Below are 24,409 nucleotides of genomic sequence, written 5' to 3'. Positions count from 1 at the left end.
ATATCTGGGTGGGAATTTGAAGCCTGAAGGAAGGCCCAAACTTGTGCAGAACCTGATATTCTCTCTCCTGTTTCCTGGCAGCCATATTAGGTGATTGCCAGAGGCTTTCCTATTTTTGTTTTGTGATTTGAATGAAAGACTACTATTTTTGTGGACTAAACCAAGTTATTGTTATAAAGCAGACCCATAAGCTCTCTGGAGAGCTGAGGCCTCATTATTGGAAGAGGCTGAAGAACAGTAAAGAAAAGAAAGGTTAATGCTAGTTTGATTAACTGCATCTGCTGTCTGTTTTGCCTTTTTTTTTTGGACTTTGAGAAGTTGCTGTTTGCTTTGCTGGTGGTTAATTGAATGCTACCCAGAGTTCTGACTGAAGTTCATAAAGTATTGAAAGCATTCAGCCACATGTTAATGAACTGAGTAAACTGAACTATTTGTATGAACTTATTGAGTGCTGTGACTTTATTTTGGGTTTTGTTTTTTTATATATTACAAAGACCCAGTCCTGCAGGGTGACTCCAGTCCGGGTCACACGCAAGGGTGTTATTTGGTGTAGTCATCAGGACTTCAGTGAAACCCATCTCTGGGTTCACACTGGTGGCCACAAACCGGAAACAGGAAGTTGCGTCAGAGGAGACTTTTTCCAGTGTGCAACGCGACTTGACTTCAAGGCTCCGGCTGTAATTCAGCTCCTAGCCTTATAGAAAACGCGTGTTTTAACAAGAAAAGGTAAGGGAAAAGAAGGGAGGGAGAGAGATGCATGGTCGGCCGGCCGGCAGGAGAGAGTGGGCTGCCGCTCATTCACCGCGCATTCCAGATGGTTCACCGCCCCATGCTACCATTCACCGCCCCATGGGGCGGTGAATTGCCTTGTCCCCGAACTTGCAGTGACCATTTTTTTTGGTCACCGTTTTGGCGGGTTACCCGCGGCTAGCCACAGGTAACCGCCACCGTGTCATTCTCTATTCTAAACCTGTCCCCTTTCAATTTCTCTGAGTGCCCCCTTGTTCTAGTGGTTCACAATAGGCTAAAGAATCTGTCCCTTTCTACCTTCTCTATGCCCTTCATGATCTTGAAGGTCTCTATCATGCCTCCTCTGAGTCTCCGCTTTTCCAAGGAAAAGAGCCCCAGCCTTACTAACCTGTCTGTGTATGAAAGGTTTTCCATACCTTTTATAATTTTCGTCGCTCTTCTCTGAACCCTCTCAAGTATCGCCATGTCCTTCTTGAGGTACGGTGACCAATATTGGACACAGTACTCCAGATGCGGGCGCACCATTGCGCGATACAGCGGCATGATGACTTCCTTCGTCCTTGTTGTAATACCCTTCTTAATAATACCCAACATTCGGTTTGCTTTCTTTGAGGCTGCTGCACATTGTGCCATTGATTTCATTGTTGTGTCCACCAGCACACCCAAGAGAGGTGGGATTAGGTGGAAAGATATGGAGCTGAGTATTGGCCAAGTTTAATTTTAAATGATGGTTAACCATCCAAGTAGCAATGTCAGACAGGCAGGCTGAGACTCGGCTGGATTCCTGTGGAAATCAGCTTGAAATTACTACTGAAAAAATGAGCCAAATCAAAAAATGACAGCAGATAAAGACCATATTGTCTATCCAGTCTGCCTTTCTATACCAGTTACTAAGCTCTACAATCCCTTCCTGTCTCTCATAGATTCACTTTGGTTGTCCCAAGTTTGGGTGGCCATTCCATGTGTCCACTACTCTTTCCTTAAAGAAATATTTTCTTAGACTACTCTTGAGTCTATCCAAATGCTTTGTTAATGAATAAAGACAATAATTCATTTTATACCCGATTACTTTAAGACTTGGATTTCTGCACAGATCTGGAGCCGCAACCTGCTACTTAGACTACATGGTATCACTGAGAACCTTTAGGTCCAAAAATGGGGAAAAGAAGAGATAATAGAGGTCCAAGTAGAGGTGGCATTGGAAGACTGGAAATGGAAGCACTGAAAATGAGAGGAACAGCATCAAAAGTACCCTGGAGTTGCACCTGGCGACTTCTCATCATTTTGTGTCCACCATCTCAATAGGAAGGCCTGATAAACATTTATACTACCCTATATATAATGCATATACACATACATTTATTGATAAAGTGAGAATTAGACAAGCTATTCCTGGTTCTCTTCTGATAGCTATTGATACTCAAAGTTTTAGGTCAAACATAGAACCAGGAGAGGAATGAGTCACTCACTAGTGACACACCTATATTTACAGGAAACACCTTTGTAACTAAAAGTCACATACTTTCTACTAGGTCACAGTATGCAAGAAGTACTCTTGTGCAACTTCATACACTATTTTCACTTGATTGTGTTGAAATGCTGCTTTAACCAAGTTCCTTCCCCAGGCAAAATCATCTCTTCAACTATCCACCTCGATTTATAAGAACATACCAAAAAACTAGCCATACCGGGGCAGATTGATGGTCCATCTAGCACAGTATCTCGCAAACTTTGTCAAGCCGCAGCACACTAAATATAGTGGCCCCGGTTCAAGGCATCCGAAAGTGCGCAGACGTCAGTGCAATGATGTCATGCACACACATGATGTCATCGTGTCGATGCCCATGCATGTGTGAAGGCCCTCCAGACAGGCCCTGAGCCAGCAGTAGGGGAGAGAGGGGGTGCTGGAAGGGAAGATGTGCTGAGGGAAGAATAAGCGCTGGCGCCAGCACCCTTCCTCCTCCCCAGCATCTCACAGCACACCTGAAATCTAGTGTGCCATGGCACACAGTTTGCAAATAGACTGATCTAGCATATGCCCTGCTTCCAAAAGTGGCCAATCCAGGTCACAAGTACCTAGCAAAATAGTGGCTTTCTCCATGTCTATCTTAATAGTAAATTATGGACTTTCCCTCCAGGAACTTGTCCAAACCTTTTTTAAACTCAGATTCGAGTTTGTTAACTGCTGGTACCACATCCTCTCACAACAAGTTCCAGAGCTTAACTATTCACTGAGTGAAACAATATTTTCTTTTATTCCAGTTTAAAAGTATTACCATGTAACTTCATAGATTGTACCCTAGCCTTTGTACTTTTTGAAAGAGCAAACAGTCAATTTGCATTAACCCCTTCAACTCCACTTTGTAACAAGCATTATATCCTATCAATTATCTGTCATACCTGATTGCGTCATCAAAGCAGTTGGGAAGCATTACAAGAAAATCCAGTAGGGCTGTGTTATCATTCCACTGTTGTCGTATGAAAATTATGGTATTCACTATATCCGTGAGAAGTAGAATCTGATTTTCAGGTTCACTAAGTATCTAAAAAATAAAAAAAAGTTGTATTTGAACAATCCATTGGTCAATTAAATCAGTTTTTGTTGTTACCCCAAATTTTGCTTATCCTAAGATATGTTTGATTTTCAACCAACATGCTATACTGTGAATCACCATAAATGGTGTAAATCCAGAATAAAGGTCAGTCAAGCTGAAAACATGATGAAGAATGCTTACTATTAAAACCAAGCTATGGAAAGCGAAGGACTCCAGGACAAGAAAATAAAGGCATGATGATTTTGCAGTTTCAGAAGAATTTTAATTCTAACAAGCAAAGATTTGTTCATAGAAAAACTGCAGAGCTAAGAACCTATGTAGCGAGCCCAAGAAGGTGCACATGTTTCCAGATGTGATAAAAAAAAAAACAGGGAGCATGATTCAGGAAAAAAAAAAACACCCTTTTGGGGGGGAGGGGATAAATGACTCCTTCAGAAACCATGTAATTACAGCCGTACACTCTGGGGTTGATATTCAAAATGATTTAAAAAGCCAGAAACAGTTCCTGGCTGTTTAAGGCCCCCTTTTAACAAGCCACATTAGGGTTTTTATCGCAACTTGAGAAAAGGAGGCCTAGATTGTTTGTCTGGGGTTAAGCAAGTGCAGGACTAGCCTGATGGTTAGTGCAGCAGACTGTGCTCCTAGGGAACTGGGTTTAAGTCCCACTGTAGCTTCTTGTGACTCTGGGCAAGCCACTTAACCCTCCATTGCCCCAGGTACAAAAATTTAGATTGTGAACCCATAGGGACAGAAAAAGTACATGCATATAATGTGTACGGCACTACATACCTATATATTAACACTATAGAAATGATTAGTAGTAGTATGTTCAGCAGCACTTAACTGCATATTTCTGCTGAAAATGCTTGGTTAACACCTAAGTTATAAAAGGGCTGGATCCTATAAATGGCACCTAAATCGTCAGGTGCCTAGAAAAATGGCAATGACAGTGTATCAATAAGTTTAAGTTTATTCAAGTTTTTGATTAAACGCTTATCCAAAATTTAAAAATAACAAGGAGACAAACCTTTAGACCAATTAGACATACATGACTGATAATAGGACATTCTTGGTACCATTTATAGTTTCACACCTAATGGCACCTATCAAAAATTTAGGCGCCGATAATGTAGACCATAAGTTCATTAGAGAATCATGCCTAGTGGCACCTATGTATGTCTCCAACCACAAACAAACCCACTTAGGCATTAGGCACCACCAGGCACCATGTGATAAGCACCTTCATGTTATAGAACTGGGTAGGTACCTATTGGCCAATTAAATTTTTTTTTCCCCCAATTATGAGCTTGTTAGACATTCATCTTTTTATTTTTCTCAAAAATCACCTATTTAAATTTATTTATTTAGCCCGTCCTCCCAAAGGAGCCCAGAATAGGTTACAGGAGTACATTCATAGTATGGGTAGGACAAACATTTGTGAGAAATACAGACTTTACAGCATTTACAGTATAGACAAGGGGGTTTAGGTTACAGCATTTACAGTAAAGACATAACATACAGACTTAAAATACAGACTTAGTAGGCATAGGGTGGATTAAATTGCAAGGTTTACAGTGTAGGTATAACATGGAAGTAGCATAGCTTTCCTAATGATGGGTGTATCTTTTTTGTCGGAGAATGTGGTGGTAATTCAAAGCGTCCAAATCCATATCATTTGGAGATGGGAGAGGCCAGCATTGTAATGGACTGGCCACACAGATATGCCAACAGAGCAGTAGGGTACCTTATAGCTGCAGGTGACACATATATGGCAGTATAGTAGGGTTTTTGTGGCCTCACACTTCCTACTATAAATGTAGTGGTTAGAGTGGCTTATGGGCCTGGGTCTTCCTCTCTATGGTTCACTAGCCTAGCCACCAATCCAATCCAATCTTTAGGTTTTTATACTGGGTCATCCCTAAGAAAAGGGCTCAACTCAGTTTACAAAAACCGAGTCATCACATAAAGATAGATCATTACAATTAAAGTATATAAAATGGAAAGCATCATTATTTATAATCTTCTAATTCAGGGGTGTCAAAGTCCCTCCTCGAGGGCCGCAATCCAGTTGGGTTTTCAGGATTTCCCCAATGAATATGCACGAGATCTATTAGCATACAATGAAAGAAGTGCATGCAAATAGATCTCATGTATATTCATTGGGGAAATCCTGAAAACCCGACTGGATTGGGGTCCTCGAGGAGGGACTTTGACACCCCTGTTCTAATGTAAATTAGGAGAATCTATTTAATGATTTCTGGAACAGTAGCGTTTTTAAAGATTTGCGAAAACTTTGAAGTGAAGAATGGATTCTGATTTCAGAAGGAAGATCATTCCAAATTTTTGCAAAGATAAATACAAAAGAACAAACTATGTAACTTAATGTTTTAATCCCTTTGAAAGAGGGGAAAGCAAGTTTATATCTTTGAGAATGTCTTTTTTTTTTTTTTTTAATTCTTTATTCATTTTTATAACTTACATCAAGTGCATCAAAAGGTACCAACCATTTTAACTTAAATATATCACTTCAAATTCTACAATTCTTCATATTAAATAAAATTATCCCTTTCCCTCCCATCCTTTCAACATCTCATAACGTTTATACCATATAATAAAATCCCCCTCCCCCCACCCCATTCTTACATTTTGAGAATTTCTTGACGCCTGTGTACTGCTCTATTAGACTGTCTCATACCAGGTGATACTGTTCTAGAAAGGTATGTACCATTTCATTTAGTTTTGGTTCCTTTTTGGCATTTAGACGCTTTTAAAACAGGTCTAGCTCCAGATGTCTAAGTTCAATCCTGGACATCTCGGGAAATATTTGATTATTACCACAAGACGTCCAGATGCTAAGTCCGCCCAAAGCACCCATAACATGCCTCCAATACCCATAACAGCCATAACATGCCTCCAATATGCCCCCTCGAGCTTTGGATGCACAACGGCTAAGAAGACTAGCAAGATGTCCAGAAAATCAGTTTTGAAAATCAGCAGTTAGACATTTTGCTGATAAAACTTCCAAGTGCCAATTTATGCCTTTTTTTGGACAACTTAGTGTTGTGAAAATGAGCGCCTTAGTCGTCAGAATTAAATTATATTTAATAGTAATACATAAGTATCTTAAGCTATGTTGATGTTACTGCCATTTTAGTATTACTACTTGGTGGTTTTTCCATGTTAAAAATGTTCAAGCTAAAACACAGTAAAATGATGTTATTCAAATGATACAATTAATAATGTGTCCGAATTTTGCAGTCACACCCCAAGCTAAAAGGCCTTCAGTCACTTTGGGAAGTTAATAACAGTTTTGTCAATCAGTCCTTGTGGCAGGCTGTCCCAGATCATCTGCAGCGCTTCCTTAATTTCGGCAATTGTTTAAGGCTTTGAGTGGAGCTTGTGATAGGCCTCCCCACAAAAACAAGTCTACATCACTATGACATCATTAACAGAAAGCTGATATCCCTTTAAAAAAAAAAATAATAATAATAGTTTTACAATGCAATTAATACCAGGTTATGCTAGTATTCTAGAACCGTGTTCTTCAACCTTTTGACATCTATAGAGCAGCGGAAATAAAATAATTCTTTTGTTGACCGGCACCGGTCTGCGGACCGGCAGTTGAAGAACACTGGGCTAAGTCGTGCCCATCTCCTCCCAAACTCGCCTCCAGACCCCGCCCTCATAATAGTACTAATTGTAACACCATTTTTTCCATTCATATTTTGCCGCACGCACTAGACCTTAACACCAGCATTGAGCTGGCATTAGTTCTAGAAGCGTAGCGTGGGTTTAGCACGCGCTATAATCCTGCATGCGCTAATAACAATAGTGCACCTTAGTAAAAGGAGCCCTTAATGGTTAACCACAAAATTAAAATACACAAAGCACACTGTATGCTTTTCAACATTCATTCCTACCAGAAAACAGATAACCCCATGCAAATGCAGGACCAAAAACTAAAAGTACTAATATTTACAAACAAACCCTAAGATGCAAGACTCTGCAAGCCGTACAACCCCAGAGGAAAAGAAACAAATGCATTTCTTCTTGAACAGACAACAGATGTAAATCAATCACTAAATAAAAAAAATTAAAGTATTCCCCCTACCGCTGTTGTCTCCCTCCATGCTGTGCCTTGCCTTCTGGCTTGCCCACCAGTGTTATCTTCGGGCCGATCCACAGTGCGATCAACACTGTGACCAACAAGGTATGTTCCCTGCCTTGGTTCCACTTAAACCAACCAGAAAAGTAAGGAAAAATCCAGGAAAGAAAGTTTCAGGATTTCTCAGGATCATAGTTTGGAAAATAATGACACCGACCACCGGGGGAGCCCAAGAGGCCCTTGGAACACTGCCAGGGCTGACAAAGCAGGGTGTCGCCCTAAGGTATTTAAACCTGTTGCAGAGAACAGGCAAGGAAGCCAGCTAGGGAGGAGTTTTAAGCCTTTTCTCCCTAGGGAGTCCCCTCAGCCAAGCAGGAGCAGCAAACCCGTTCCGATGGAGGTGTTGGAGGCTGGTCAGGCTGACGAGCCAATTTTTCCAGGAGAACAGCCCATGGAATATGAAGAAGGTTTGGCAGAGTTTGTTCCTGAGATTGCTGAAGCTATGCAGGTGGACTTGGCTTCCACCTTCAAACAGTGAGTGGAGTTTGTTGGTGCTGGACTGTGTGGGGAACATTTTGTTTGCAAGCTAGGGAGTGATAATGGGGTGAGGTTTTGCTTATATCTTGGGAGGGAATTTTGAAAGTCAAGTTAAGGACTTTATTGTGCAAAACCTGTCACTCCCCTTTCCCTGGCAGTGAGTGAAACTGGCCAGAGGCTTGAAGGAACTTTGGAACACTAGTGCTGTTAAATAAGTGCCTTGAACTGTTTTGTTTTTTTGTATTTTTGAAAACTGCCTGCTTGGGAAGCAGCCAGCGTTTGTGCTGAAGAAGCTGAACTCTCTGACACAATTGAGAGTAAAGACTTTGCTGAGGCAATGCCACGGGGCTTTATTATAAACTGTTATTGGTTTGGGGTATTTCTCTACTGTTGATGTTGCTACCAGTTGGAACATTCTGACAAGTTTAACAACTATTTTGAAGAACTATCTCACCTTTTTTCTAGAAGGAAATAAATGATATTGTTTTTCCATTGAGAAATAATTGTGGTTTTTCCCTTTTGGTTGTTTGCTTTTCTTTTCCTTTTTGATTCCTGTTTGGGAATCCGGTCCTACAGGGTGACTCCGTTTCGGGTCACACGTCAATGTGCTATTTTGGGGTTAACACTGGAAGAGCTATTGATCCTTGACTTGAGCTACAGTGGGCCACAACACGGTGTCTTCGGGCCAGCTCCCTGAGTGCTGCATTGCACAAAGCTGTGGGCAGCGACTCCTCGTGCCTCATCTGGAAGCCTTCCCTCTGATTTTGCGACATCAGAGAGAAGGCTTCCAGTTCAGGCGCAGAACGCGCGTAGCCTTTTTCCATGACTTTGTGCACTGCAGCACTCAGGGAGCCGGCCTGAAGACGCCGCATTGATCGCACTGTGGACCGGTGGCTGAAGAACACTGTCTTCTGCTCGATGGACATGCCGGCCCTGTGGACTGGCAGAAAATTTCTGCAGACCGGCACCAGTCCACGGACCGGTGGTTGAAGAACACTGTTCTAGAACACAATCTGGATGCCTAGATGTTATGAGGGCACCAAAATGGGGCATCTAGTTACCAATATGGAACTGAACCCTTAAAGTAATGAGATGTAAAGTAGGAACAATGGAAGAGGTTTTCTATTAAAATTACCACTTATAACAAGGGAAAGAATCTTAACTAACTCAAAAATGTCTTTCAGAGTCTGTTATTATTCAATTAGCTGGTAAAGTACAAAACCTATTAACTATATACTCACCATCAATACAATGTTACCAATTTCCTGAAGGCCAAATTCTAACTGATTGCCGAGACAATATTGGTTGAGAGTTTCATGGTTTGTCTTCAGATATTTAGATACTACGTTGCACACAACACTTTTGATGTCTCCTGTTGTCAAGTTATCATTTAACATCTAAAATAAAAGTAATCAAAAGGCAGCATGTGTTGAAGAATCCAGGAAGGAAAAATAAACGCTGCCTGAGAGGGTGATTGTAAGCAGTGTTATTCTTGTAGAACGGGAGTGACTAACCTGCATAACTGTGATACCACGTTAGTCACTCCGGTGGGAAATTAAGCACAGTAAAAGTCACTTAAACAAATAGGAAGGTTCCTACCCAATTAATTTACTCTGACTAGCTTCCCACATGATATTCAGCAGAAGTTAATTGGATAGTGCCATTGAATATAATGTACTGTACGACTGCCACTGCATTATTCGGTTATTGTCGGGGCACTCTGAGGGTAGAGCAGAGATTGAGCAATTTTTGAAAAGGATTAGGATAGGAGATAATATTGGGGGCATACTTTTTTTTTTTGAATGGATTGGGAATGGCACTGCCAGCCCTGCTCAAATCATTTCTGGAAGCACTGGCTTGCATGTTAGTAGACCAGTTTTCTCAGAAGAAAATTTACACCTCTTCAGGTAATTGCTAGCTTTCAATGAGCAACCAAATTTGCAAAGTGTAATGCAAGCTGTATAATTCATTTTGCATAATAATGAATTACGAAGCATGCCTTGTAGCTCATTATTTAATGTATGTTGTGCTAGAAATTCTTGCTTTAAGCTCTGTTATGGGAAAATAATCCACATTCCTGCCAATTAACTTGCATTTTTGTCATAACACAGAATTTAGAACATCGCAAGTCATAAGCAGCAACTAAAATGTCTCAGTGTAATTGAGTGAAACGCAAAAAGTGCAAAGAAGGGTGCTACATTGGTGAAACAGACCAGATGCTATAGACTAGGATCAATTTACACAGATATCAAATTAAAAATTACTATGCCAACCAGGATGTCACCTTTGTGAAACATCTCCAAAGTGCATAGCAAAAATTGTGCTCAAACTTACTAATCTAATACCACGGGATCTTCAGAATGCCAGCATGGTCGCAAGACTCTCGCTGGCTGGACTCCTCATTAGTCCCATAGATATTTTTCTAATAAAGACTAATTTTATATTGTGTCTTCTTCTTACTTTAATACTTTTTGTTACTTTAAATCTTTTTATACTTTTTGTTATCTTTTATTCAACTACTAAATACATTCCGAATTGTGAAACATGTACCGTACTTAGCTTGCTTTGCAGCTACACCTCTCCTGCAAAGCAAGCTAAGTACATGATTGTGGATATATTGGCGATAGTACAGTGTACCTTTGTCAAACAGCACTTTCGAAAAACTGACCACTGCCCCAATGATTTTATGGTGAGAATACTAAAAGAAACAAAAACAAAAAACTGTAGATACAGATGTTCTGGAGATAATTAATTATACGCTGACATATAAAAACATGAAAATTCAATTTAAAAAGTACAATGATAAAAAATACTGTGATAAAAATCCAACCGGACCCTACACAGCCCGTGTTTCAGCGAACACGCCTTCCTCGGGTGTCCAATTGTTTGCAAACTCACATATAAAGAATTGGACTGAAAACAGTCTATTGTCTTAAAACATGTGAGCAAAGAACATCAGCTTGTCTGCGGTGTTCTTTGCTCACATGTTTAAAGACAATAGACTGTTTTCAGTCCAATTCTTTATATGTGAGTTTGCAAACAATTGGACACCCGAGGAAGACGTGTTCGCTGAAACACGGACCGTGTAGGGTCCGGTTGGATTTTTATCACTGTATTTTTTATCACTGTACTTTTTAAATTGAATTTTCATGTTTTATATGTCAGCGTATAATAAATTATCTCCAGAACATCTGTATCTACAGTTTTTTGTTTTTGTTTTCATCCGTGGATCATTGGGTCTCCCCATTTTTCTTTGTTGTGGAGAATACTAAAAGAAAATTTTAAGACAATCCAAGAACGTAAGACTTTTGAAATCAAAATGATAAAATCTTTTGATACCCACTGGACATGACTCAACAAGACAAAGGGGGAATTCTGCATGACTGTGCAATTTTGCCTTGCACAGTCATGCAGAATTCTGCCAGAACTAACCGATGCTGCTCTTTGCTACTTTCCAGAAACTATACAGAAACCTGTTTTGACACCTCTCTGTCTCCTGCTTAACAAAGACCTTGGTTTTCTTTCACACTACAAAAGATTTTAAACTCCTTTTTCACCTCTTTTCCACCACTGAAATGTTTTCATGTTTCCCTTATATATATATTGATTTTGTCAACATTTGCTTATTAGTGCGGGTTTTAGTGCCAGCAGTGGCGGTAACTGCTCCGACGCTCATAGGAATTTTATGAGTGTTGGAGCAGTTACCGCCGCTGCTGGCGCTAAAACCCACGCTATGGGTTAGTAAAAGAGGAGGTAAGTTCATCCAATAAAAAAGGTATTGTTTTTTTTTCCTTTATGTTTTTATTTTATTCCTACATATCACCATCAGTGTATTTGGTAATTCTTCAACAGCAAGAACAGAAAGTTTGGATCTAATCATTAACATTTAGGTATGAATGTTGGCCAACTTTGTCTTGTGGAAATACAAAGTTAACAGCACAATTCATGACAAACCAACTGTAGAAAAGCATATTCACCACCGTGCAGTACACATTCACATTACCTGTTCGATGCTAATTCTTCGATTGTGTACTGGGATTGCACGGGTCCAGTTCAATGAAGAGTTCTGAGAATCTAATTATTGAGAAAAAATATTGAGCACAGGTTTCATTGGATAGTTCACTACATAGTAACATAGTAAATGATGGCAGATAAAGACCCAAGTGGTCCATCCAGTCTGCCCAACCATACATGCTCCATAAATTAATTTAGTTTAAATGGTCCTTTTTCTTAGATATTTCTGGGCCAGAAACCCAGAGTCCTGCCCAGTAGTGTGCTTAGGTTCCATCAAAGCTCACTCCAGCCCATTGTAACCATCCCAGCCATTGAAGCCCTCCCCAGCCCATCCTCAACTGAATGTTCATATACGGGACATAGGCCGTGCAAGCCTGTCCAGTACTGGCTTTAGTTCCTTCAATGTATACCCATTATTTTCTGATTAGAAATCCTCTGTTCATCCCACGCTAGTTTAAACGGTGACAGAATTCAATTCTCCACCATCTCCCTCGGGAGCGCATTCCACGCATCAACCACCCTCTCCGTAAAGAAGAATTTCCTAACATTACTCTTGATTCTTACCACCCCTCAACCTCAGATTATGCCCTCTGGTTTTACCATTTCTCTGGAATAGATTTTGTTCTACATTAATGCCTTTCAAGTATTTCAACATCTGAATCATATCTCTCCTTTCCTAGCTACATACAGAAATGACACCTGAAAATTGTTTCCCTATACCATGCAAAGTCCTTCATGTATAAAGGTGTTATTTTTCCATATTTTAAACAATATCTTCAGAATAGCAAAGATAATGATATTTCAGCAGTTTCATTGGCCATAAATATAACTTGCTTGCTATCTTTTCATCTGACTCTTAAATAACCATGCTGGAGCCATGCAAAAATCCGACATGAAATAGTGTTTTTTAATCATATGATGTAGCAGCAGGTAGACAGAAGTTAATATGCAACATCACAGCCCAGATTCCATCCAGCACTCCAAGAGGACTCGGTGCAAGGTAGCAGCTATTGAGCACTGGTCTTTGACCTGGGGGCCGTGGCGGCAATTCTTATGTTCTTTACTCTTAACTCATCTGTGATACAATAAACCCCTGATTGTTTCATAAAGTACTCTACGTTGTTCTAACTAAAAGAATTCTGAGAGTCACATGCATAGCAAACTAGGAACCTGAAACCAGGGTGGCTTAACCATTATGCAAACAAGGTGTTTGTGAAGGGCTGTAGATTCTGGAAAGTAATGACTGTTAAATGCAGAATTTGCACAGAATTGCAGAGTCATGCAGAATTCCCCCTTTGCCTTGCAGAATCTTAGATGGTGTCAGCTATTGGGTCACAGTATTGGCAGTGATTCCCACACAATACATGCTGCTAACCAGAAGTCTCTTCACAGCAGAGGTGTGGCTACCAGTTAGCAGCAGGCAGTGTGTGTGTGTGTGTGTATGAATATCTGTCAATTCCACGACCTGATGAAGCAAGCCTTACTAGGGAGAGCACGGGGGAGGAGAGGAAGAAAAATTGTTGGCACGGGGAAGGGGGGTGAGAAGAAGGAAAGTTGCTGGCATAGGGGAAGGAGAGGGGCGAGAGAAAGGAAAGATGCTGGCACAGGGGGAGGGGAGGGAGGGAGAGGAAGAAAGATGCTGGCACAGGGGAGAAGGGAGGGAGACATGCATGGTGAGGGGAGAGGGTGAAATGTTGCACGTGATAATGGAGGGGAGGAAGGAATAGATGGTGCAGGGAGATAGAGAGGATTGACCCAGGGCACAAGGCAAGGGGATCATGAGATGGTAGACAGTGGGAAAGAAACAGAAATGCTGGATATGGCATTGGGAGGAAGGGAGAGAATGCTGCATAGTGGTAGGGATGCAAAGGAGGGAAAGAGAGAAATGTTGGACATGGGGGGTAGATGGGAGGGATGGAGAGATACACAGGAGGTGGAGGAGGAGAAGGAGGGAGAGGTTGGATCCAGGAGCAGAATGGAGTGATGGAGAGATGCCTGGAAATAGGAGTAAGGGAAGAGTGGGAGAAATGCTGGACCATGAGAGAGAGTACAGGAGGGATGAGATAGGGAGATGTCGGGTTACAAGGGTGGGAAGGGAAGGAAGTGGGAGCAGATGCTGGGATATAAGGGTGGAGGAAGGAAGATGGCGAGAATGGTAGAACCCTGAGGGGGAGGAGAGGATGGCAAGGAAATAGATGAGAGGGTATGTTGAAGATGAAAAGGAAAGGAAGGCTGAGGAAGAAATGAGACAGGGAATGGGAGAAAAAAATGGAAATTTGATAGATAGCTGAAAAGTGAAAAAGAGGCTGAAATAAAAAAAGGAATGATCAATATGTCAGAGGCTGATGTAATAAGGGAATAGACAGGAGAGGAGAAAGACAAATGGATAGCAGCTGCTTGAAGAAGAATTAGCAGACGACAGAAAAGTAGAAAAGAGAAGGTGGAACCAACAACGTAAAAGAATAACATTTTATTTTAAATGTTTTAAATGGAATATGGATAGTAATTAACAAAAATATTGTTTAAATTTTGACAAATAAACTTGCAGAATTTGCTAATTTTGTATGCAGAATTTTGAATTTTTTTTGTGCAGAATTCCACCAGAAGTAATCGGTCAAGGTAAAACAATTGGTCTCGACAGCCACAAAAACAAAGGACTCCTTTTACGAAGATGTGTTAGGCTTTTATATCACTGGCCATGGAGGTATTAGCTCTGATGCTCATAAAAATTCTATGAGCGTCGGAGCTAATACCACTGCAGCCAGCGATAAAAAAGCTTAACGCAGCTTTGTAAAAAGGGGGGGGGGATAGTGATTACCACAGTTTAGTAAAAGGACCCTAAGAAATGTTTACAGCAGCTTAAAATGCCTTACCATGGGGTGCTAAGGCCATTTTTATTGCAAGGGTAAAATGGATGCTTATTCTATTTTTTTAAATTATTGACCATTATTGCTAGTCTTCCCATTCTCATATATGGATGACATCATTCATGGAGCCTGGAGCAAAAATGCTTTAAAAGCTCGAGGCCAGTGCTCCTAGAGCGCATATGCCTTCCCACCCAACTTGCGAGTGCAAGACCAGCAGTACAGTATCAAAGCTAAAACCCAATACAACTCCAAGGGGAGGTGGGAGGGTATGCGAGAATAATTGGCTTGCTGTTCTCAGATAACACTTACTTCAGGTAAGTACCTTCGCTTTCTCCAAGAACAAGCAGGCCATATCATTCTTATATGTGGGAATCCCTAGCTACCAAGCTCACAAAAACCCAGAAAGTTAAAACAAAAGGAACTCGCAATGGCAAGTCCAAATGTTCAATCAACTGTGCTGGAGGTGGAGCCTGGAACAAAATAAAATGAGCACAGGGAGATGGAGTTGTATTCTAGACTCAAACAAATTCTGCAAGACGACCAAACTGATTGTCACGTTGTGTGTCTTGCTCCAGGCAATAGTGGGATATGAATGTGTGAACTGCAGCCCATGTTGTAGCTTTGCATATCTCCTCTATTGAAGATGATCTCAAGTTGACTACCGATGTCGCCATAGCTCTGACATATCTTCTAGAGTCAGCCCATCCTGAGCATGTGAAAGAAATGCAAACTGAAAGCTGGTTGGAAATTGTGCATTTACCAATGGCGAACTCCATCCTGTTGTGGTAAAAGAAAGAAAAAGTTGCATAGACTATCTATAGGACTTACTCCTCTCAATGTAAAAGGCCAATGCTTGCTTACAGTCTAAGGTATGCAATGTGCTTTTACTAGGATGGACATGAGGTTTGGGAAAAGATTTTGCAAGGACAATTTACTGATTCAGATGGACCTCTTGACATTAAATTAGGAAAGAACTTTAGAGTTCATGTGGAGACTACTCTGTTGTGATTAAATTTAGTGTAAGGTGGATCCACTTCTAGGGCCTGAAGCTCACTGACTCTGAAAGCTAAAGCAACTGCCACCAAAAACACGACCTTTCAGGTCAAGTACTTCAGTAAACAGGAATCCAATGACTTAAAAGGAGCTTTCATCTGCTGGATGAGAATGACATTGAGGTCCCATGACCCAATAGGAGGTTTGAGGAGGGCCTTTGTCAAAAGCAAACCTCTCATGAAGCGAACAGCTAGAAGCTATCCAGAGCTGGGCTTACCCTCTAGTCCAGTGGTCCCCAACCCTGACTTGGAGGACCACCAGCCAGTTGGGTTTTCCTGATAGCCCTAATAAGAACATAAGAATAGCCTTACTAGGTCAGACCAATGGTCCATCAAGCCCAGTAGCCTGTTCTCATGGTGGCCAATCCAGGTCATCCAAGGTGTAGCAATATTCCATGCTACCAATACAGGGCAAGCAGTGGCTTTCCCCTTGTCTTTCTCAATAACAGATTATGGACTTTTCCTCCAGGAACTTGTCCAAACATTTCTTAAAACCAGCTATGCTATCCGAAATTACGACATCCTCTGGCAATGCGTTCCAGAGCTTAACTATTCTCCGAGTGAAAAAAAAATTTCCTCCTATTGGTTTTAAAAGTATTTCCATGTAACTTCATCGAGTGTCCCCTAGTCTTTATAATTTTTGACTGAGCGAAAATTCGATCTGAATGTGCATGAGAGAGATTTACATATAATGGAGGTGACAGGCATGCAAATCTGCCCTATATATGCATTAGGGCTACCCTGAAAACCAGACTGTCTGGTGGTCCTCCAGGACAGGGTTGGGGACCACTGCTCTAGTCTATATGATAACAATAAGCACTAATTGCACTGAGTGGAATCCTTACAGAGTTGGTTTTGAGACCAAACTCAGAAAGATGTAGAAGGAATTTAATCAAGTTCAAGCCCCTGGGACCACCCAGGGGGTCTGCAGTGTTATTTCAACAGTCATTGGCAGTAGTGATGCTCCTTCACTGACATCCAGGTTGGCAACTGCATTCAACATGGCACCTTCGCCCCCTTGCCATAGTCTTGCAGTACTACCACCTAAGATCATCCTTCTATATAAGAAGGGATTACCCCTAGCAGCAGTATACTGCCAAACATGTGGTAAGAACGGTTAATTTAGCTGGTTAAAAAAAAAAAGGTTTGAACAAGTTCTTAAGAGGAAAAGTGCACAGTCTGCTAATGAGAGAGACATAAGGGAAGCCATTGCTTGCCCTGGATTGGTATTCATCAATGATATTTCAACAATTCCAACAATTGTCAAATGCTATAACTGATAGAACTCTGCTCAGAGACATGAAGGCACTATATTCCGCCTCACCACCCAATCATTGCAGTGTTCACAGTGAATTTACTCCAGATAAAAAATTTTTCTTAACTGTTGTGTTGCTAGCTACTACAGCTATGCTTTGCTGTTAATGCACAACTGAAATGTAGAAACAGATTTGCTCAAACTTAACTTTGAAAGAGTAGCTGGTTCCGACGTGCCACGTTTCGTTTCTGCATCAGGGAACCAACACACAAACACAGTTAAACTGGAGGTGAAAGCTCATGAAGCATAAGATACGTTTAGCTTGTACCGTCCGAACGTGATTTCTTCTTAAGGTTTGAACCTTAAGAAGAAATCACGTTCGGACGGTACAAGCTAAACTATCTTATGCTACATGAGCATGTGCCTCCAGTTTAACTGTGTGGGTCGGCTCCCTGACGCAGAAACGAAACGTGGCACGTCGGAACCAGCTACTCTTTCAAAGTTAAGTTTGAGCAAATCTGTTTCTACATTTCAGTTTTGCATTAACAGCAAAGCATAGCTGTAGTAGCTAGCAACACAACAGTTAAGAAAAAATTTTTATCTGGAGTAAATTCACTGTGAACACTGCAATGATTGGGTGGTGAGGCGGAATATATTGCCTTCATGTCTCTGAGCAGAGTTCTATCAGTTATAGCATTTGACAATTGTTGGAATTGTTGAAATATCATTGATGAATATTTTTTCATGTAATGACTTTCTTTGAATTCAAGTAACTCTCTTTAGTCACTCAATAGTAACATCACTGTGGTTGAGTTTGTTACCCCTTCTATAGATTTTTTGCCCTGGATTGGTGGCATGGAATGCTGCTACTATTTGGGGTTTTCCAGGTACTTGTGACTTGGATTATCCTTCATGAAGATGAGATACTTGGCTAGATGGACAATTGGTCTGACTCGGTAAGGATATTCTTATGTTCTTAAGGGAGTGGGCATGCCATTTTGAATGCAGCTGTTGACCAGGTAAGTCCTACACAGGGGGCTCAGGGCAAGGGTTGGGTGTGGTAGTTGGATAGGATTTGGGGGGGAATGGGGGTTTAGGGTTTTACTTTTAGAGTGACGTATTACTGTCAGTGGTAGGATTGCACTGTTAGGGTGTATTTGACTATGGTGAATTAGAAAGGGTTCCAACCTGAACAGGGTGGAACACACCACTGAGACATGTTAACTGTTGGCAGCTATATTGACTGCTAATAGCACAGCTGCACTTAAGACCTCTTCTTGAGGTGACACAAGGTGCGGGTATGCTATCAGCAGTTGTGACACCTAGCTCATGGTACAGATCTGGGCTTTTCAGTTTGAAAAAGAGACAGCTGAGGGGAGATATGACTGAAGTCTACAAAATCCTGAGTGGTGTACAAGTGGATCAATGTTTTACTGCATCAAGATATACAAAGACTAAGGGACACTCAAGGAAGTTACAGAGTAATACTTTTAAAAACAATAGGAGGAAATATTTTTTCATTAGAGAATAGCTAAGCTCTGGAATGCGTTGCCAGAGGATGTAGTGAGCGGTTAATGTAGCTGGTTTTAAAAAAAGATTTAGACAAGTTCCTGGAGGAAAAGTCCATAGTCTGCTGTTGAGACAGATATGGGGGAAACCACTGCTTGCCCTAGATCAGTGGCATGGAATGCTACTACTATTTGGGGGTTTGCCAGGTACTTGTGACTTGGATTGGCCTCCATGAAGACGGGATACTGGGCTAGATGAACTATTGGTCTGACTCAGCAAAGCTATTCTTATGTTCTTATCTGCGCACTAGTGTCACAACCAACATACCTCTGACCCATCCAAGTCATGCCCAGTTCTTGTCCCGACCTACACTGAGCAGCTGTGCATTTTGCATTACTGATTTTAACGCACAGTAGATGATAGTGTGGGTTTGCCCTAAAGCGTAACACATAGCAAAACACATAGCAAAACATAGCAAAACATAGCTGCTTATTGTCGCTTACTAAAAGACCCTCAAAGTTAAGCATGATATTTAATTATGCAGTTTTGCAGGGTTGTTCTGGGTAGGTAGCATTGAGCTGATCATAATTGTTTAATTTAATTACACTGGACAACAAAGTTTTTGCTTCTTCAATACTTTCAGGTATATCTTACAGATTTTTAGCTGCTGATCATGAAAATCACATTTAATGTTAAGTACATTTTTACAATTTCTTGTTATACTTTTAGGCTAATACAACTCATTCTTAGCCTAATTCTTAATACAGGCCTATTGCTTACGTTATACCTTGCTGGATATAGTGTGGGCATGTCCAGGCATACATTCAAGGCAGGTTGCATAACATCCATAGAAATGATGCAATCTGGGCATGCCTGGATATGCTTGTAGATGGGCTTGATAGATGCTGCCTGAAAAGGCTATATAAAATCATTTCACATGCAAGGATAATCTTCATTATGTGTCTGTCAGTTTGGGTCTATTTTGATGCTTCAAGGCATAGCAGTGTCTATGTAAGTAGCTTAATTAGTAAGCCAGTTAATTATTAATTGCTTTAGGATGATTTGTGACAGCAGAAATGACTCACCAATGTGATACTGTATATTCTGTTACATTTGTGGTGAGTACACGCTTAAGCCTCAAAGACACACCATGAATCAACTTCTTAAGAAAACATATGAGCTGTACTTCGGTTACAAGATTGGTGATCAAGACAAGCCATGAGCTCCTCCCATTTGTTGTGCAAGATGAGCTGTCAATCTTAGAGCTTGGCTCCGAGGTACTCAGAAGTCAGTGCCATTTGCTATCCCAATGATATGGCGAGAACAGAAGGTTCACTTGATAGACTGTTACTTCTGTCTGACAAATGTATCTGGTTTCTCTGGTAAAAATAAGAAATCAATTGAATACCCCAATCTTCCTTCAGCCATGAGACCAGTGCCTCATGATGACAGTCTTCCAGTACCAAAGCCACCAGAAAAATGGAGCTTAAACGAAATTGACGAAGAATCTGTAATGCTCCAGCCAAGCAGTGACAGTAACATTAATCCTGATTTTGAACCATGTATGTCTGGTGAGCTTCATTTTATAAACACAGTCAGAATTAAATAACCTGGTCAGGAACTTAAGTTTGTCAAAAGCAAAAGTAGAATTATTGGGTTCAAGACTGCAGGAATGGTGTTTGCTCTCGCCAGGTATGAAAATTTCTGTCTTTCTTTGCACTGGTTAAAAATCTCTGTATCTGCACTGAAGGGTTGTTCACAGTTTTGGGTTGTACGCATGACCCACAGGAGTGGCGTCTTTTTATTGATTCATCAGTGTTAAGCCTCAAGGCTGTTTTGTTATACAATGACAATGTCTACTCGTCGATACCTATTGGCTATGCTGCACACATGAAAGAAACGTATGAAAACATGGAACTGCTGTTAAAGCATATCCAGTACAGAAAGTACAACTGGAACATCTGCGGGGATATTAAAGTAGGTCTGCTACTTGGAATGCAGCTTGGATATAGCAAGTACTGTCGTTTTATTTGTGAATGGGACAGCTGTGCTAAGGAGTTGCATTACATTCAAAAGAACAAGCAACTCCATAAGAATTTGGTTCCAGGACAGAAAACTTGGGACTGATGAAAAATTTTGCAAAAGCAATGAACAAGGAAGGCAACAGTTTTCTTTATCTAAGACAGATATTTCAAAGAATAACTAATGCCAAGATTAAGGAAGCTATTTTTGTCAGTCCACAGATCAGACACATCATCAATGACGAGAGATTTAAAGATCTGTTAAGTCAGGCCAGAGAAAATCACATGGAAAGCATTCAAAGATGTCATTGAGAATTTTCTTGGCAGTTATAGAGCACCAAACTATATTCAACTGGATGACAAACTTCTTAGATCAAACAAAACCATGAAGTGCAACATGTCACTGAAGATGCACTTTCTACATTCGCACTTGGACTTCTTCCCCGCAAATCATGGTGCAGTCAGCAATGAACATGGTGAAAGGTTTCACCAGGACATTGCCACTTTGGAAAAAAAGATATTAGGGCAACTGGAATCCATCAAAGCAGGCTGACTATTGTTGGGCACTGCAACGAGATGCACCGGACACCGAGTACAAATGAAAATCAGCAGGAAAATACTTTTAGCCAGGGCAAACTATCACAGCGTATCAGAAACTTTGTGCATTAAAACATGTTATAGTCAATTAAAGATACCATCGTGTTTCTCAAAATTCCTACATGATATAGTCAGTAGGAAATTATATCTTGTGTTTATTTTGAAGGGGTCTATCATAATCACCAGTTTGTTTTAAGGAAGCAAAACTTTTGGAAAAATGTGTTGTCCGGTGTTACCAAAATCTCAAACAGTCCAACGAGCCTAAAGGTTAACTAAAGGGAAAGTAGGAAGAAGGTTGCAGGTTTGAATATTGCAACTAATATTCTTCTACCAGCCCTGCCTGAAAAGTGTTCCAATAATTCTATTTTAAAAAGTTAGCTTAGGGGGTGGAGCCTGAAAGGCACGATGAACAGACGCATGGGATAATTACTCCTCCACACTGACCTCTATTTACAGAATATTGCGGCTTTTTCAGGTGATTATTTTATCCCCCGATAACTTCATCTGCTTCATATCATTAAGCTTCATGACTCCTCCAAAAACTAACAAAGGGGACCGGACTTTGCCTGCCCCTTTAGGTGGAAAAAGGCCTAAAACTGATCCGGACTCACCGGACAAAATGGCGTCAAAGCATGAAGACACACAACTAGACATCCTGATCAGGGAAATGCGCTCCGTCAAGCATATTATGCAGGAACAAGTAGAGGAAACAAAGCTTTTGAGGGTGGAGATTGAATCGCTAAATGCTCAGTTTGTTGATGCTAGACACCGCATCGATGCGCTTGAAGAGCAGACCGCATCATTTCAATCGAAAATTTCCATGATAGACAAGCAAGATAAGCTAATCTCCTCTCTTCAACGCAACTTGGAAGATCTATCAAATCGCAGTAGGAGGAGTAACATTAGGATCATCGGCTTACCTGAGAACGTCGGAAGGGTCTGACACGGCAGCTTTCTTGTCAGATTTTTTGCCCAAAGCCTTGGGCCTTACTTTCTCAGTCCCACTTGAAATAGAGCGGGCGCATCGTGTGCCCTCTAAGCCAGTTCCTCGCTTAACTACAGCACAGCCCATTGTGGCAAAACTTCTCCGTTTCCAGCATGCGCTTCAAATCATCACAGCTGCAAAATCACATCCCCAACCACTACATCAGGGCAAAAATTTTTCATTGTTCCAGATTTGGCCAAATCCACTGCGCTCAAACGGAAAGCATTTCTTTTCCACCGCCAAGAGTTAAAGGATATTGGTGCAAAATACAGCCTCATGTACCTGGCCAGGAAAAAGGTGACATATAACAAATCACACCACCTCGTATTCAGACCCTGAGGAACTCTGCACCTTCCTTGAATCTCTGAGAATGCATTAACTGTTTTCATGTATTGTGCTCTAACTTTTTCTATTACAGGGCTCGTTTATCTACCCACCTGAAGATCCATCTTTATCATATGTTATTTGAAGGTGTGGAGATTTCTGGTTGCTCTTTGTGCCTCTCACTTGTCACTGCAGGTACACCCACAAACTGTTAGGTTCTATGCACAATAGCATGGTTCTTTCATTAACCATGCCTTGTGTTCTGATGCTTGGCTTTTCTGTCTTTCTTTTATACTTCTTCTTATCTTTTCTACTTTACAGGAGTGATCTCTTTTCTAAAGATACTTGCATTATTTCTACGATGTTATATTTTATTGATTGTGCTTTTGACAATGGCTGATTTACATGTCTTTTTCCACAATGTTAAAGGGCTAAATCACCCCATCAAATGGAAGAAGATATTGCATTTTATTACCGGTAAGCACCCAGATGTAGTTTTTCTTCAGGAAACACATCTTCCCTCTGCTGCTGCGTCCAGACTGGGCATAAAAGGTTATTCATCACATTTTTTTTCACCAGTACACTGTAAGATGAATGGCGTCTCCATTCTTTTTAGTGATAAATTACCTATTTCAATTCTATCTCATAGAACAGATGCAGAGGGAAGATGGTGTTTAGTTCATGTTGAGTTGCACTCAGTTGAATTTGTTTTTCTAAACATATATGCTTCCGTCCTGGACCATCCTGAATTTTTCAGAGAACTTAAAACTATTTTGATGGAGTTTGGATCTTGCTTATTGATAATAGGGAAGAGACTTCAATCAAACCCAAGATCTCTTCCTTGATAGATCATCCTCATGCAAACCGTCTAAATCTAAATCACTACTGGAAATACACAATCTCAAAACTAATTTTTCCCTTGTTGATCCTTGGCAAATATTAAACCTGAAGGGCAGGGAGTATTCTTACTTCTCGTCACCCCACAATACATACTCCAGAATTGACTTTTTCCTTATTTCTCCCTCTTTAACCCAAAAACTAACTAATGCTATCATTCACCTGATTACTCTTACTGATCATGCGGCATTATCTCTCCACTTAGTTATCTCACCTGTGTCTTCCTATATCCCTTCGTGGAGACTCAACAATCATCTCCTTTTGGATGAAGAGATTTCTGAAAAAAATCAAACTTTTTGCAATGGAATTCTTCGTTTTGAATTCTACTGATCCCAAAATTTGCCCCTCTATCATATGGGAAGCATATAAAGCTTCTCTTAGAGGAAAACTGATCAAATTCTCATCTTGGAAAAAGAAACTCCAGCTCCAAAAACAGAAAGATTTCGAACACTCCATTAAACAGCTGGAGCTCAATCACATGTCTGCTCATACAAATAACTCATCCCTTTATCAATAGATCCTAAGACTTAAATATGAATATAACTCCATTCTTTCTTATAAAACTCGACAAGACTTATTCATTCATTCCTCTGGTCACTACATAGGTGATAATATTATGGGTAAACCTCTAGCTCGGTATCTGAAGACGAAATCAAAGAAACTTCATGTATCGTCCATTCAAAACTCCTCTGGTCAAACCGTTACTACTAAAGATTTGATTTCTTCATAATTCAAACATTTTTATACTACTTTATATCAGTCTGAACTCTCCTCGCCGGATTCAGCAATTGATTCATTTCTAAATACCATTGATCATCCTCAATTGACCGATTCCTCCAGGGAGGAATTGGACACCCCTATTTCCTCTTCAGAAATTGCAATGGCAATTTCCTCCTTGGCTACTAACAAAGCACCCAGATATGATGGATTCACTAACAAAT

General features: G+C 40.7%; 1 protein-coding gene across 5 annotated transcripts in view; it reads right to left on the bottom strand.

The window, feature by feature from the left end:
• Positions 1-24,409, bottom strand: part of ABCA12 (ATP binding cassette subfamily A member 12) — a 604,574-nt gene that overhangs the window by 472,136 nt on the left and 108,029 nt on the right. For all 5 annotated transcript variants that reach the window (XM_033946149.1, XM_033946152.1, XM_033946153.1 and 2 more), the window contains exons 5-7: positions 11,951-12,021; positions 9,189-9,344; positions 3,151-3,293 (exon numbers count right to left, since the gene is read on the bottom strand). In XM_033946149.1, the coding sequence (XP_033802040.1) occupies positions 3,151-3,293; positions 9,189-9,344; positions 11,951-12,021 (370 nt within the window). The remainder of the gene's footprint in view (positions 1-3,150; positions 3,294-9,188; positions 9,345-11,950; positions 12,022-24,409) is intronic.

The sequence above is a fragment of the Geotrypetes seraphini genome, chromosome 5, assembly GCF_902459505.1.
Source record: "Geotrypetes seraphini chromosome 5, aGeoSer1.1, whole genome shotgun sequence".
NCBI classification, from domain to species: domain Eukaryota; kingdom Metazoa; phylum Chordata; class Amphibia; order Gymnophiona; family Dermophiidae; genus Geotrypetes; species Geotrypetes seraphini.
This window is presented reverse-complemented; position numbering and strand designations above follow the sequence as displayed.